The 15,936-nt window shown below is 38.7% G+C and overlaps 1 protein-coding gene across 3 annotated transcripts in view; it reads left to right on the forward strand.

Annotated features, from left to right (window-relative positions):
- The first annotated feature begins 314 nt into the window (after window positions 1-314).
- The window catches only part of CDCA2 (cell division cycle associated 2), a 28,576-nt gene continuing 12,954 nt past the window's right edge, over window positions 315-15,936 (forward strand). Inside the window, exons 1-8 of one of the 3 annotated variants that reach the window (XM_054017365.1) lie at window positions 315-378; window positions 2,209-2,911; window positions 4,680-4,807; window positions 7,347-7,500; window positions 8,440-8,651; window positions 10,546-10,633; window positions 11,825-12,063; window positions 12,524-12,611. In XM_054017365.1, the coding sequence (XP_053873340.1) occupies window positions 2,368-2,911; window positions 4,680-4,807; window positions 7,347-7,500; window positions 8,440-8,651; window positions 10,546-10,633; window positions 11,825-12,063; window positions 12,524-12,611 (1,453 nt within the window). In that variant the 5' untranslated portion in view covers window positions 315-378; window positions 2,209-2,367. The remainder of the gene's footprint in view (window positions 379-2,208; window positions 2,912-4,679; window positions 4,808-7,346; window positions 7,501-8,439; window positions 8,652-10,545; window positions 10,634-11,824; window positions 12,064-12,523; window positions 12,612-15,936) is intronic. The other 2 variants (XM_054017367.1, XM_054017366.1) reach the window with 2 other exon arrangements.

Here is a 15,936-nt window from a genome sequence, read left to right on the forward strand (position 1 = left end):
AGTCTGGACCGGCCGTTTAATGGGCTGTATTTCAAAAGTAATACGCTATCCAATCGCGTCGAAGCTGTGTTTCCTGCGCGCTGCCGGGACTCGCTGCAGGCAAAATAGTCCTGTCCCTCGCAGAGGTTCTCAGAGATTATCTGAGCCACTAAAGTTGCCGGAGGTGGCCTTCTTCCTGCCACCCCACTGGTTGGGATGGCATGTGCGCAGGTTGATGTGCCTAGGAGGGAGGGTGGCTCTCGGTGCGGGGCGGGTTGACCTTGCGGAGGAATACGCATGTGCAGGGCTTGGAATGAGTTTGAATGAAGAGGCGGGTCCAGCCCATCAGCCGTAGTTTTCCCCTCGGTCGGATCGTCCAGGATTCGGGAACCGCTGTGGGTGAGGTGGGGGATATGAGAGGGGGGCGGGTGCTGGGGGGATCGAGGGAGGATAGGGGAGGGAGGGGGAAATGAGCGAGGGTGGGGGGTAGAGGGGGATGGGGGGAGGGGTGTATGAGAGAGGAGGGGGTATTGTAGAAATTGAGAAAATGCCCATGGAAACAACTGGATCTATATGCCGGGGGGGGGAGGGGGTGTTTGATAGACCCTTGGGCACTGGGGCTCTTCTCCGCTGCCCCTCCCGGAGCCGTCTCGCCTTCCCCGCAGGGCCTTTTTGTCAGCTGCTGCGACACCCTCCAGTGACACCACTGAGAACCAGTGCAGTCTAGTTGCCTTTCTCTTTGCGGCCCCCACTGCACCTCCTGTGGGTGGGGGGAGGAACGTGCACAGCAGGTGTGAAGCTTCTAGCGTGCCTGCCCAACAAACGTTCCCTTCGCCTCTTTTCTACCCATCCCCGTCACCTTCCGTTTCTTTGTTGCCCAGTCATAGGCCAGACACCTCCTGTACCCCCAAAAGCTTCCAATCTAACTTCAGATGTTAGCACAACAAAGGGGACAATAAAACAATTGGAAGTAGGTACGTGGAAGGAAGGACCGGATTGTGTGGTTGTCAAGCAAACCCACGTGCACAGCATGGTACAGCAGGCTTTTTTTCTTTAAAAGCATCTGTTATTTTTAAAGTAGCGACCTACCCTTAATACTCGGCCATCTCGGCTTTTTCCCTACATTACTTATTCCATGTACCAAAGCAGTCTTCCGCTTTTCAAAGTGGGAGGGGCTGCTTTGATAATGAAGGGCTGTAACATTAGTTAGTTTGCAATGTTCTTGTAATAATAGTCAGTCACATTGTGACATAGCTTAATTAAGCATTGTTGTGATGCTATAGACTTGTGCTATACTGGGCTTGATTTTGGGTTGGTTGTTTGTTTATTTTATTGTTCTGTTTAACTTGACACTATCTTGGGTGGTAAAATGTTTTCTTTTTATTTAAATAAGCAAACTGATTTGTCCTGTTATGCTTTAGATGAACATTATCCCAGAAGTTGGAGATTTCCCTAATGAATGTGCTAGCTGGTACTCACTTTCTTGTTAGTGTGGTGGTGTCAATATCTGCCAAAAGATAATAGGGATTCTAGACTGTGCAGTGCAAGTTTTAGTAGTGCAGCCAGCCCTTTTACAATGTATGACTGGTTGAACTCCCAATAGATCTTGAAGTCAGTGGGAGTTGTGGGTGCTCTGCACTTCTGTAAAATCAGACCAAACTACAGACTTAAGTTAACTTTAGGCATTCACTTTTTGAAAATCTTGGCCAAGTGTATGTTCGAATGCTTAATTGTGTATGTGTGGGAGAAGACATTTAACTCTCAATCATACATTGAAATAAATGCATCTAGTATTCAGTGTGTGATAAGTGCCACAAATTAAGCTTCAGAGCTTATCTATATCTATAGTTCTACACGCTTAAGTCTAATTTTTATTTAAATGTGACTAAACTAAATGCAAGATCTGTGACTCGAGATTTCAAAGTCTCAAAAATATCTAAGTAGTGACATTTATATAAACCAGAACTCTACTGCACATTAAAATTGTCACTTTTTAGTATTAACACAAAAAACTATACACACAAGGGGTAAGATTTAAAAAAGATTGGGAGGGGGCTTGAAAGTTCTGACTTTGGTGATTTGGAAATCTCCACCCTAGTATTGCATTAGCATAGTTTTTGTGTGTGTGTGTGTTTATTATAGACCTTCACATACTTCAGAATACTGTGCATATAATATCTGATATTTACAATAAACTTCAGAGCTAACATTTCATACTTGCCTCCATAGGAAGGACAGCTGCATCTTCTAACAACTTTACAATGTCTGCATGTTGTGGCTGTTGCTTTTACAAAAAAACATAAACATGTTCTTACTGACAGAGCTGTGATTACGAGAGAACAACAAGGCTGATTGTATTTTTTGGAAGCTCAGAATACAGCACTGACTATGCGCAGACAATCTAAACAAATTATAAACACCGTTGCTGACGTCAAAGAAAATATGGAAGGAATTATTGAAGAAGATAGAGAGATTTCTTCTATGCCTGTTTCAAAAGACAAGATTGTCAGAGTGGATGAATCAAAAAGCACAAAGGTTTCAGAAATGGAAAATTTAAATGGCAGGAGCCCCACAAATGTGCAGAAACCCAGAGTGAAATGCAATAAATATGTGGGGAGAAAATCCTATCAGAATAGTAAGGATGATAGTAAACTGACAGTTAATGAAAGCCTTTCTGTTAAACAAACAGGAAACTTCCTTGAAACTTCCTTGTCCTTTTTGACATTAGACAAACTGCAAAGTCCTTTTTCAGAAGGCAGACCTACATTTTTGGGTGCTGCAAGCTATCTGACACCAAACAAAAGTGAAGCAGATGTAAAACCTAATTGTGGAACATCGGAGAAACTAATGAAGAAACCTATTGATTTTGCTAGTGTAACAATAGCTGAATTTGGGATTACTCCAGAGTCTTTTACTGCTAAGCCATCTGTAGGTAAGGGTTGATAAGGTGACTCTAAAAATGAAAATTTCAAAATATTGTGCTTCATATGTGAGTGAGAACACATCTGGTATCTTGCATAATTTATATTCCCTTAAATATTTAATGGTGGACATGAATCCATCTCCAGAAGATTTCAGGGCATTTGAGACCACTTTTAAATGAAAAATGCTCTTAAATTGGATTGAAATGTGGTGGGTGGAAGCTGTCAGGAGAACTTATTTGAAATCTGAGGTCTTAATTTATGATGAAATCCATCTATTTAAAAAATTTAAAACAAAACAAAGTTGTTATAAAAATCCCAAGATTGCTGACGTAGCTGGAAATACTGTTGAAATAGGCAACAGAATTGGCTTCTCACAGACCCAAAAGATTAAAATTTTTGAAGGTGCCTTCAAGTCTGACTGTTTATATTGCCGGATCTCACTTACAGCTCATCAAACCAAAATGATACTGTAATAGATAAACAGCGTAAGACACCCATAATGCAGATATGCTGAGTTCAATATAAAATATTGATATGACCATGTAAAATGGCAAAATGATTTATTTTCTGAATGGTTTATCTGATTGGGTGGATGTCCGTTTCATTCACAGAGTGATAAGACATAATGGGCATTTCTGGTAATAACAGATACAGGTTTTATAAGCAGTGAGTTGGAAATAGTGCAGGAGAGAGAAATCGTGAGGAATTGGCCAACATTCACCGTACTTGGCATATAGAGTAATTTCCTATTAATCATATGTTTTCTTGGGTAGGGGGGAAATACTCTGACTTCCTAAAGCTGTGTTCAGCCAATATGAGATCATGGGAATAGGATCAGCTGGAGGGAAATTTTGCAAAAGTAACACAGGGAACTTTCTTCATCCCATGTGCTTTGTAGTCAAATTTTGATGTTTCTGTCAGTGGCACAGACTCATAAGTACAACTAAGTGTGCAATTTCACAATCAGTAGGTAGGGCTTCTTGAAATCCAAATTATGATCATTTTACACTGTGGTAAAGTAATGGTGATTGTACCACAGCACAGCCTTTTATATATTTTAGCTACATTAACATTACAATTTTCCACTGTCTCTGTTTAAAGGCACAAAAGTGCAAAGCAGGATGTTAAACATGTTTAGTAACCTATCTAGGGACCGGCAATATGGTTCCCCCAGGGAAACACAGTGTTAGGCCTCAGTTTCGGGACGTGTGGGTTGTTGTGTCGTCGTCCCCCGCCCCCAATGCTAGAGAGCTGAGGGAGGGTAGTCTTTCATGGCATCATTCTCTCCCACTCTTAGCTCCAAACCCTGTGGAAATTCCAGCAGAACTTTCCATGAAAGCTTATGTTGATCATTGCAGCATTAACTTTCTATCTCCTGGGTCTTGTACTCTGGAGAAGTGTTGAGTGTAAGAACGTTCATGTTGCCAAAGAAAGGGAGACCAAAGATTGATTTGAGGAAGTTTTTCCTTTAAGCCTTTTTGTTTTTACTTTCTGTGAAGACCTTTTCTTGGTCTCCCTAACTTTCTGCATCGCAGTACAGTTTGCCAGATTCCTCTTTTGTATCCAGAGAGGAAACTGTTTTGTGCTTTCTGGAGAGAAAGGTTTCAAATGCTTACTGTTTTATTCTTCCTTCTAATGAAGACAACATTGCAAATATAAAACTTTGTATAACACCTACATTTTTGTAATAGAAGCAATTTCCCTGATATTTTAAGACTTGTAAGTGTTCTCCTGAAGCTTCATTGTGTTTTTCTTCTTGCATTGTTTTCATTTCAGGGAAATGCATGGCTTTAAAACTTAGGCGCAGATCTACAATTGGAGTACGGGGTTCCCCTGAAAATAATAGCCTTATTCGATACCTTGCCCAACAAAGGAGGAACAGAACCGAAGACCCTTTCACAAAGGTGGGAATTTTTTTCAGAGTTGTGCAATATGGCTAGTGGAGGAAATCAGTTTCAGATATTTCCCATCTTGAATGAATGCGACAATGTTCACCATTTCACTTTTATAGTCAAAAGCTTTTTCTAGTTTCGATTTTGAATAGGAAGAAAATCAGATTAAGGATATGTCTACACTACCGTCTTTGTTGACCTATGTTAGGTTGACTTATCACCACAGTAATTACTGTGGTGGCTGATGTCCACAGTACCCACCTGTTGGTAGTCCGTGTCCTCACCAGGAGCGCTTCCACAACTGAAGAGGGACAGTGAGGGGGGCTGAGAACCAGAGCTCTCAGCTTGGAGCCCAGCTGCCTGTTGGGCTTCTCGCCTCCTACCGGGTAGCAGGGTGGGGAGGGAAGCCTCCTGGGGCTTCAGGCCTCTAGCGGGGAGATCCACACCTGGAGCTCAAGCTGGGAGCCAGGAGCTGGGCTTCTGAATGTGAGGGCTCCAGCAGAGCTGTGAAATTGACAAGCTAGCAAACAGCCGATGTAAGGCACACAGTGTCTATGCAGACACTTCATCGTCCTAACATGGAGGTGAAGTTATGTCGGTGTAGAAGGGCACTTACATTGGTGGGCGCAAGGCTGTAGTGTGTACACTGACATAATTAGGTTGACGTAAACTGTCTTATGTCAAACTGAGTGTAGTGTAGACCAGGCCTAACCTGGACTGAAGGAAAGAGAAGGCAAGTCTGAAGGAAGAAAACAAAAATAGAAGTAACAATGGACTTACTTATGATACTTAACACTTTTCCTACTGAGAATTGTGGGGAGCTAAAATTGACGCCAACTGCCTCCAATAGATGTATTTTAGTAACTCATATTATTATTTATTGAAAAAGAGTTAGCTTAAAAGAATGTGAAGGTAAAGCTACACTTCTAAAACTGTTAACACTCTCTTCATTCCTCCTTGTTCTCCCATACCCCACCCCAGGGTTTGCTAGCTATTTCCTTGTATATTTGTTACTCAAGTAATGTTAATGAACCTCATTTTAAAAAAATCTTTGAAGAAAACATGTTAGATGAGGGCTACTTAAAAACTTTGCTTTAGAAAAGACTGAGGCTGTTTTTACAGCTTAATCTTTACAGCCCATTTGTTAAACTTCCTCAAAGTGTGTACATATGTTTGAGTTATTGGATTGAAAGACGTTGTTCTGTATTGGAATATTAAAACAAATTTAAATACTGCAAAGGTTGAGAATAGATTGTAGAAACCTAAAGGTAAAAAATATTACAGTGATGTTGTAATTATCTCAAAACCAACATTACAAACCCAGGATATTCTGAATTAAGGTTACGTTTAGAATAAATCGGAACATGTTAAGGTATGAAGATGCACATATAAGTTGCCCAAAAAATCTCAACTCTGCCCTGCAATAACAGTAAAATTACGACAAAGGCATTTTAGTGGGTGTGGTCCCAATTATATTAGACTGACTTGAAAGAATCATTCACTTTTTTCCATATTTTTTCCTCTCCTAGTGTCACTACAGGGCTAGATGCCTTACGTGGGTGTGTCATACTTTTACATTTTTGGTGTACATATAGCTCCTGAATTTCTTGGATTTGTAATGTTTGGTTTTTGCAATAATTACTAAGTATTAAGACTGTTCAAAGCATATTTTTAAAAATGCACAAATATTAAATTTCTTAATTAACCCAGTTTTTAATTACTTTTAACTCCTAGATGAAGTAATGGATCTTAAAGTCTCAGATAATTCATTCTGTATTTAAAGTGCTGTTAGTTTGGGAAAGGCTAATTTTTTTCATACATAAGAGGCTGGATTCCTGTTTTAAGCGCAAAACAAAACTCCGCCTTAATTATGGAGTCACAAACGTTTCTATAATTATGTAACTATCTGTTAATATTCTGTAATATCACTTTAAGTTATAGTTGCTTTTTACATATGTTCAGTTCATGCTTTTACATCATAAAGTGCCTGTGTGCATCATAAGGGTCTGACCATATTGAAGACCTGGGGTCCAGATTTAATTTCACTGGACTATCACTCTAACATGTCACTGAAGTCAAATTTTTAACTGTCCATTTTTTCTTTCCTCTTCTTCTGAGGTATAACTGGAGGTTGATTTCTTATGGGGATTTAATATTCAGGAGTTCTAGATGGTTTTTTGTTTTTTATAAAATGTCAGTGTTGTATGTAGTTATATCTAAAATATAGAAAGATGCTGTTACTCCTACAATTTAGTTTACATGAATGTGAATGGGGCGGGCAGAGGCAAACTGCTTTGGAGGGACAAGTGTAGGAGAGAGAGTCAAACTGTATTGTTGTGTAGTAGTATATTTGAGATTAATCCCTTTTCTACATTTTTCATCATAGAACTCAGGGACAGTATCCAAGTGAAACCCAAGGCCATTTTAAAATGCAATTATTTGTCTCTTTGATTAAGTTTGTGCCGTTGTGTTAACATACTTATTCCTCTTCAGCATTTGTAAGTTTCAACTTTTTAAAGAGCATAAATGGATTATTTTTTTCATTTCCTAGCAGGCCAGCCCTTTTAAACATCAAAATGTTGGCTCGTTAAAGGATAAAATATCTGCCTTCCAATCATCTTTTCAATCAGCGCAAGAGGACGAAGAGAGGGCTTGCTTTCCTGGGCTCTCGCAGGAGGAGAGAGTGTCCCAGGCAGCAGGTTATTGTAAGTAATCTATATCTGTAACCAAAAAATGTCAATAATGTTGATGGTAATTTAATTTTGGTCTGAATAGAAACCATAAATGATCGTTCTATTTTAATAACCCAGTTTCAAGATGAATCTTGAATCATGGTTTCACGGAATAAAAAGGTAAACTAACTGAAAGGTCCAGTGTGTTTATCTGTTGCCTAAGTGACTTTTCTGATAAAATTTTAGAAAGTAAAAAAACTATGTAGTACTATTCTGACTATGGTGAGTATACTTTTTGGACAGTTAATCAGACTTCTTGTCTTTTGCTTTTCATTGAATGTGTTTTTATTATCTGCCCCTCTTTCATAATGAATTCATCAATCTAGAGACTGAAATCAAGTTACTATTTGCAAATTTTGCATTGGTCCTTACATTTCTGGTAACCGTTCCAATTGTGTGAAGATTTGGTGTCCAGTACCTTCTTCAAAAATGCAGTAGTATTTGGAATTTACATTTTATTTCTTTGATATATAATTAACGTACTCAAATGATGAAAGAACTCCAAATTATTGATAAGTTGCCCTATCCGCTAAGGCCTCTAAGCCATCCAATAGGAAAAGGAAATTAACAAATGTTGCACATGAAAAGTTAATGTGGCTCAATGGTAAGTATAGAAAAGATGCCAGAAAATACATTGCTATATTCTACTTTATTACTTACCTGAGCCCTTTATACTACTGCTTTCCCATACCATCCACAAAATAATCATCTAGTTTTGGTTGTTTGCGTTATTTAAAACCCCCAAGAAAATGAAAATAAGTAATATAGTACTACTTGCAAAATAGAATTCAAAAGATGTTCTTAATTTTGTCTGATTAGAGAGACTTCTAGCTTATCTTATGCAGTGAAGGGATGTAAATGATCTACATGGAAAACCTAAGGTTTATTTGTTTTATTAACTTACAAATGCAGCTCAGAACAAATCACCTTTTACAAAACAGCATGAACAGTTGCAGTTGAGTGAAGAGTTAGCATCTGAACGCAAGAGAGTTGCGTATAGGGAAAACTGGAAAGAAAAATTAACTAATGGTGATAAAACTCCAGCCAGTATCCAGGTATGCAAGATTGTTTCTCCATCAGAGGAGGTGCCCATCACTGAAACTACTACTGCTACAATTTCAAAGGTATGTGTATATCTTTAAGGAGGTGAGGGGAATTAATTATGAAATTGCATCAGCAGATCCCTCTTGTAGGAATTAAATTCACATAGTGAGCAGTGGAACTGCTGATGGAGCAAAAATCTGTTGGGGGGTACTGGTGCATTGACTACATTGAAATTTAGCCCCACCTCTGTCATCCTTAGTTCCTCTTCTGTCACCAGCAATTATGGGCCTGATACCACAGTGTGGATTTTTTTTTTTTTTTTTTTTCAATTTTCTACATGCGTAGGCTTAAAATATGTTTGGCTACTGTAAAGTCTTCTAATAGACAATGTTATCTTTTGTCTTGTAATCACACACAGGTTTAATTAAAACTTCCCTTTACAGAAATGAATATTATTTTAATTTTGTAACTTACTACATTTGGCATCTGTAGATTTCTTGTACATAGGTCAAATCACACTTCAAAGTTCTACATAAGGGTAGAGCTTGATGATAATGGTACAGAGCAATACCTCTTCATTGGAAACACCCTCCATGTGTGCTCTAGGTTCTGCCAGTTACAACTATGAGATTCATGTGGACAAATTTGAACATGTCGGTTAACTAATGTAGTCATTTAGAAGAGATGCAAAACAAAGGTTCTCCATGCCTCTCCTCCTCAAGGAAAAAGGCGTGTTATTGCCGCTGCACAAATAGGGGAAGGGGAAAGAAACCCTACTGGATGTAATACAAGTTCTACTTAAGATATACCATACATCAGAATTGCTAGTCCACTGGTCTATCTTGTCAGGTGTCCTGTCTGATAGTGGCCTCCACCAGAAGCTCCAGAGAAAGGTGCAAGTAACCTGCAACAAAAAAACGCTCTTAGGGAAGTTTCTTCCTAACCCGCATCAGTTAGTCGGTACTTTGTTCCCTGAAATATATTACTACTTTATTTTCCTTATTTTTATTCCCAACTAATGTACATGAGAAAAATCAGAGGTACATACATTTGAAATCCTCTTTTGAATTCTGATAAGCTTTTGGCCTTGCTGATATTTTGTGGCAATAAAGTCAACTAAAGAGACTAGTAATGTGATAATGAAAACTATATTCCTACAGAAGGAATATTACCTGACTCTTTAACATGCATTATATGCTCAAAGAAAAAGGGAAAAAGTCATAAGCAGGAGTTGCTATTAAAGTCACTATTTGCCAACAGTTACCTCACAGTCCTTGCCTACAGATAGGCAACTTATTAGTCTATTTGATCCTGTACTGACAGCCTTCCAAGTGAACTGCAAAGCCTTTTAATATTTTATCCTCGTCTTTCTTCTAAATGGGCCTCAGGCTTGTCTCCGGTTAAAATTTGGGGCTGGGGGTTGGTTTTGTTTTGATTTTGATTTACATTGGAAATATCAAGTCTTGCCTGCCTTCCCTGTGTGTGTGTGTGTGTGTGTGTGTGTTTTTGAGGACTGGAACTGAGCATTTGGAGAGAGAGAGAGAGGATGTTTAGTCAGAAAGCTTAACTTTTTTGGTTCTTGATTTATTTGCTGCTTAACTGAAACACTTAAGAGAGAAGCTTCTTTTTTTGTAAAAGATTCAGCACCCCATCCCTTCAGTTTAGGATTCAGAGCTCCAACTCTTGTCCTCCAGAAGCTCCTCTTTGTCTTTCCTTGATGATCAGAGGTGAAAAATAAGCATTTGAAACCACTCCTTTAAAAAGACTATTTAGACATAGAAACAAATTTCAGTGAGCACAAACAAAATACATTTTCTTTATGGTTCACTGCTAATAACTTTAAGTAACGAAGCTGCATTCAGGTTTTTGCTTTAAAAATATCCATTACTTTTTTTATATTTTTTGAACTGTTTTACTGTGTTTCCTTGCATATCAGTATTCTGGTAAAAAGAGCTATAATTTCCTTTTTTCTAGGAAATTCCCTGTACGCCACCAATTACTGAATCTGGAAGCTTATCTTTAGAGATTATTCCACTAACGGGCATCCCAAAGACACCACGCAGTAAGAAGATTCATCACTACTTTTGTTACTACTCTATTAGAAGCTTAAAAACTAAATATGCCTTATTAATTATGTTTCCATTTCACAAGCAGTGATGCTATCCCTTTATGATTAGGAGTTTCAAATACAACAGAAGTCAATATTGCTTTGTGCTGTATTACCAATGCTGGCAAAAAATGTGCCATGGATGATAAAGTACTATTCAATTGCTGCTGCAGAGAAGCTCAAATTAATCTGGTTCCCAGATTTATGCAGCTCTTTTTGCTATAAACTACAATATTTGGAAATGCTTCTTTTAAATGAGAATTTAATAGAAAATTAAATATTCTGTACCCCAACAAGAGTAATAGGAGATTCTCAAGAGTGTAGAAAAGAAAATAGTCTCATGTAAATGATTCTTTTGCTGTAATTTTTGATATTTATTAATAACTCTGAACTTGCTTTGTTTTTCTGAACCTCTAATGTTGTTACCTTTTAAAAAGCCTTTCTCTTCTAAAAAGCTTTATTTTATAACTAACAAGTATTACAACACATTACGAATTTACGTTCTAATAAGTTTCAATGCCTCTTCATTCATACTTTAATGTTTCCTTTCTTTAAGTACTGCAGCTCTAAAAGCTATTTTAATGAGGAGTTAAGTACTCATATAAAAACAGTTTTCCAACTCTCAAAATATTTAGTCCAACAATTTGGAATGTGTTTTGTAAAGTTTTATGTCACATAAATAGTAATTATTTGAAGCATTCCTTGAAATAGAAATATCATTAGACTCGAAGAAAGGTGAGATTATAATTAAGGAACTTTTATGATTAACATAGATTTCACATAAAAGTGTGATAATCCATCTCTCATTGACCACTTCCCTTAACTGCATGTTAAACCTCCAGAAAATAGGGAAGTATAACAGAAATGCTGACACAATCTTAATAGAAAAGAAAATAATTGCAGTACTATAGCAGCTATATTTTAAACACAGGAAATAAACTACCATATATGATATTGTATGGATTAACTCATGCATAATGCATCTCTAATGGAGACCACAACACCAAAAACCTAACTTCTGAGGAATTCACGCATTTAAGCAGCTTTTGAGACTAAGTAGCAGCATGCATGTATTGCAACAAATGTTAAATTTTTTAACATTACATCTAAAGCCCTTAAATCTTGATATTTGTATTCATTTTGAAGATATTACTTCTGAGTGCATCAGTGAGGAAGTTGGAGGTAATACTGGATCGCAGCTAAGCAGAAAGAAAGTTACCTTTGCAGAAGAACTGAGCTTGGAGATATTTGATGAAACCATGCCACCTGTTACGCCACCGCAAAAGGGAAACCTTCCATCCAGTGAACAATCACAGAACGGCTCCTCCTGCCTTCGATCTGTTCTGAAGAAAACACCAGTAAAACTACTGATGGAAAACGTGAAGGTTGGTGTATTGATCTCATCCATAAATATAAACTTGAAAACGTTAAAGAAGCATTACTGTATTCACTACTCAGTAACTTTTTTTTAACTGAACCATGTTTTCCAAGAAACATCTTTTTTGACTAATGGTATAACAAAATGCATTGGAAGTTGTATTAAACAGTTGTTAGGTTGTGAAAGGGGTATGTCTGTGACCTTTTTACATATACGAGGTTTGTCTGAATTTATTTTGAAAGTTTCAGGGGGCCTTCAACATGTACAGTACACATTCTAAAAAACAAGATTATCTAATGCTCAGTTTATGCTGATTACTAAGAATTATTTAAAGAAAATGACTTTCATTATCCTTTTTCAAAATTGAAACCTGGATAAATTAAACCTGAACAGGCAAGCGTTATAACAATAATAGGTATTACACTACTGTATTGATTAGACAGGAATAACACTGTTGATCTTAATAGGAACTCGTAAGCAATACTACTGGCATGGAAGGAAATGAACCTCTTTTATTCTCTGATCTCTCAAGAAGTTGTGAAGAACTGCAAACAGGTCAGAAATTTTTATATGTTTCTAAACTGGCATAATCTTTATTTCCCATTAATTAAAAGGAACACTGTCAAGTTGAACTTGATGCTGTTGCTACTGGTCACTTTGTTGCAGAACTTGAGGAAAGAGTGTAAGTAAGCAGTGCACAAATGTCCTCCTATTTCATGGGATAGGTAGTACAATGAACAAAGAAAAAGAGGAAACTGTCTATATGCAAAGTACTGTCAAATTCTCAAAGTGAATGGGGCGGGGGAAGGAAGACAATATCACTAATTCCTTTCTTTCAGCAATCTTTGCCATTATACAACAACAGGTACAAAACTTTAAGATGGAAACATGACTTCAAGTGGACAGTGCCCATTTCATATTTTTTTAGTAGTGAGAAGATGTAAGAAAACTGAATATTTAATGTACGGCAATATCCCTGGGATATAACTTTTAAAATACTTTCAAAGTTAAAATGGTTTTTGTGAAAAATTGGTCACGGTAGGTGTGACGTTGTGCAGTCTATATGGTTTTACAAAAACTTGATAATAAGTCAATATAATGTAACTGAGAAAGTTTTAGAGAAAATACTGTAATAAGTGAATGTAACGTAACTGGGATATGCCTCATGCAAAAGGTCTCTTGTAAGGTATCATTACAAAGCTTATAATCTACTGAGTATGATCATCTGATTTGTATAAATGTACCACTCTTGTATCTAAAACTAGAAATATAAAATGTAACTCTGAGGGCCTATTGTAATTGTGTAAAGTGTGGACCATTAATGATGGTTTGGAATCTTGATGACTCCCATTGTCTGCAGATGGCTGTATTTACCTGTGAGTCTTCCTGTATATGTGTGTGCTGGCAAGTGAGTAATGAAGTCTTGCAGTGACATGTGATCATGTCACCTGAACTGGAATCCATCTTTAACCTGGTGCTTTTCCAGTGAGGGGGGGGTGGAAAACCAGAGAGACAAAGAGTTCCTGCCTTATGCAAAAGATATATAAAGGGGGGAAGAGAACAGAGAGGGAGAGGAGCCATCATAAAGAATCCCCTAGCTACCACCTGAGCTGCAACAAGAGCTGTACCAGGGGAAAGAATTGTGCCCAGGCCTGGAAGATGTCCAGTCTGAGAAAAACTTACTGAAGCATCTCTGAGGGTGAGATTATCTGTATTCAGTTTGATTAGGCATAGATTTGCGCATTTTATTTTATTTTGCTTGGTGACTTACTTTGTTCTGTCTGTTACTACTTTGAACCACTTAAATCCTACTGTCTGTATTTAATAAAATCACTTTCTATTTAGTAATTTACTCAGAGTATGTATTGATACCTGGGGGAGCAAACAACTGTGCATATCTCTCTATCAGTGTTATAGAGGGCGAACAATTTATGAGTTTGCCCTGCATAAACTTTATGCAGGGTAAAACGGATTTATCTGGGTTTAGACCCCACTGGGAGTTGGGCATCTGAGTGCTAAAGACAAGCACACTACTGTGAGCTGTTTTCAGGTAAACTTGCAGCTTTGGGACAAGTGATTCAGACCCTGGGTCTGTGTTGGAGCCAGACGGGAGTGGCTGGCTCAGCAAGACAGGGTGCTGGAGTCCTGAGCTGGCAGGGAAAACAGAAGCAGGGGTAGTCTTTTGCACATCTGGTGGCAGCTCCCAGGGGTTTTTTGTGATCCAACCCGTCACAGTGGCATAGTCAAGCAGGATCTGTGCACAACCGATTGCTTTGAGATACTGGTAGTGATTTTAAGTGAGTTTTAAGTGTGGTGGCTGGAAAACGGACAAAGTAGTTACTGGTTTGTTATTTTCTGTTTGCTTATTTCGGTTGAAGGAAGTAGGGACAGAAAAGGAAGCAAAATAAAGTCTGAACACTGAGCTGAGTGCATCTCAGTTTCAGTGAACTGCAGAGGGGGTGTGGCCCAGCAGAAGAAAGCAGGAAAATGACTACCAGTGAAGCAGCTAACAAACTAGAGCTGGCTAGACTGGAAGCAAAAGAGAGAAAATGAACATAAGAGTGATGGAGAGGGAGGAGGCTGCCCACAAGAGAGTCATGGAGGCAGAGACCGTAAAGGTGGAGGCAGAGACAACTGCCCACGAGACAGCTAGGGAGGCCGAGAAGCATGAACTGGCTGTAATGGAGTCGAAGAGACAAAACCCTCCACCTGCTGGCTCCACTTCCCCAAAAATCCATAAATGGGAGCGACTGTGTCCACATTATGAGGAATCCAGCGATATTGCCTAATATTTCATCACCTTTGAGAGACTACGCACCCTCCGTGCCATCCCTGAAGATCAAAAGATGACCACATTGATAGCAAAATTGACTGGCAGAGCTCTGGCCATATTCAATAAGATGCATATTGATGATGCTTCAAACTATGGTAAATTTAAGGATCTGGTTTTGAAACCGTTTCAGTTTACACCTGAAACCTACAGGGTTAAATTCAGGAGTTTTAAGAGGGGATCTGGATTGAATAATGTGGCTTATGCCAATAAAATGAGAGATTTGGTGGGTGTGGGGGAGGCATTACAAGCTTCGAAGGGATATGTGATCTGGTTACTCAAGAACACTTCCTGAATATATAAATTTGTTAGTCTCTAAGGTGCCACAAGTACTCCTGTTCTTCTTTTTCCTGAATATGTGCAGTGATGATGTAAAACAGTATTTGTGGGACAAAAAGGTAAATGCAGTGGGTGAATTAGCTGCGTTTGCAGACTTTTATGAGCAAGCACAAGCTGCAATCAAACAAACCACTGGCAGAGGGGTACAGGGTCGGGGGAAAGCAGAATCACCGTTTTACTCCTGGGAAAATGGAGGCTGGGGGGTCACCTCCCCATTCCCTTGGTACTTGCCCCAAATTTCCTGTGCAAGCAGAAGAGCCCAAGAGGTGCTATTATAGTAAGTCCAGTGAGCACCTGAGGAATAGGTGTCCCTTGCTGAGTGGAAACAGGCAACAAGTAACACATGAAGCTGTGGCTTCTCAGAGCCAGGCTGTGGCCTCTTTCCACACAGGATTTGTACTAAAGCTTGCTTCCACATAACCAAGTAATGAGCATATGCATGTTAAAATCAATAGTGAAGTGCTTCTTGGATTGAGGGACACGGGTGCTGAGATTTCTGTGGTCAGGAGGGACCTGATCCAGGAGAAGGATTTGTTGCCAGGTAAAGTGGCAGAATTAGAGCGGGTAGGGGGTTGCAAAGTCCTTGCACCTTTAGCTAAATACACATGCAAACTCGGGATTTGCAGGCTGAACTAACTGTTGCAACGGCGGCACACAATTTTGCACCGATTCTACTGGGGAATGATTTCTTTAATGTGGCAGACTGTCCCA

Source organism: Malaclemys terrapin, chromosome 2 (assembly GCF_027887155.1).
Source record: "Malaclemys terrapin pileata isolate rMalTer1 chromosome 2, rMalTer1.hap1, whole genome shotgun sequence".
Taxonomy (NCBI): domain Eukaryota; kingdom Metazoa; phylum Chordata; order Testudines; family Emydidae; genus Malaclemys; species Malaclemys terrapin.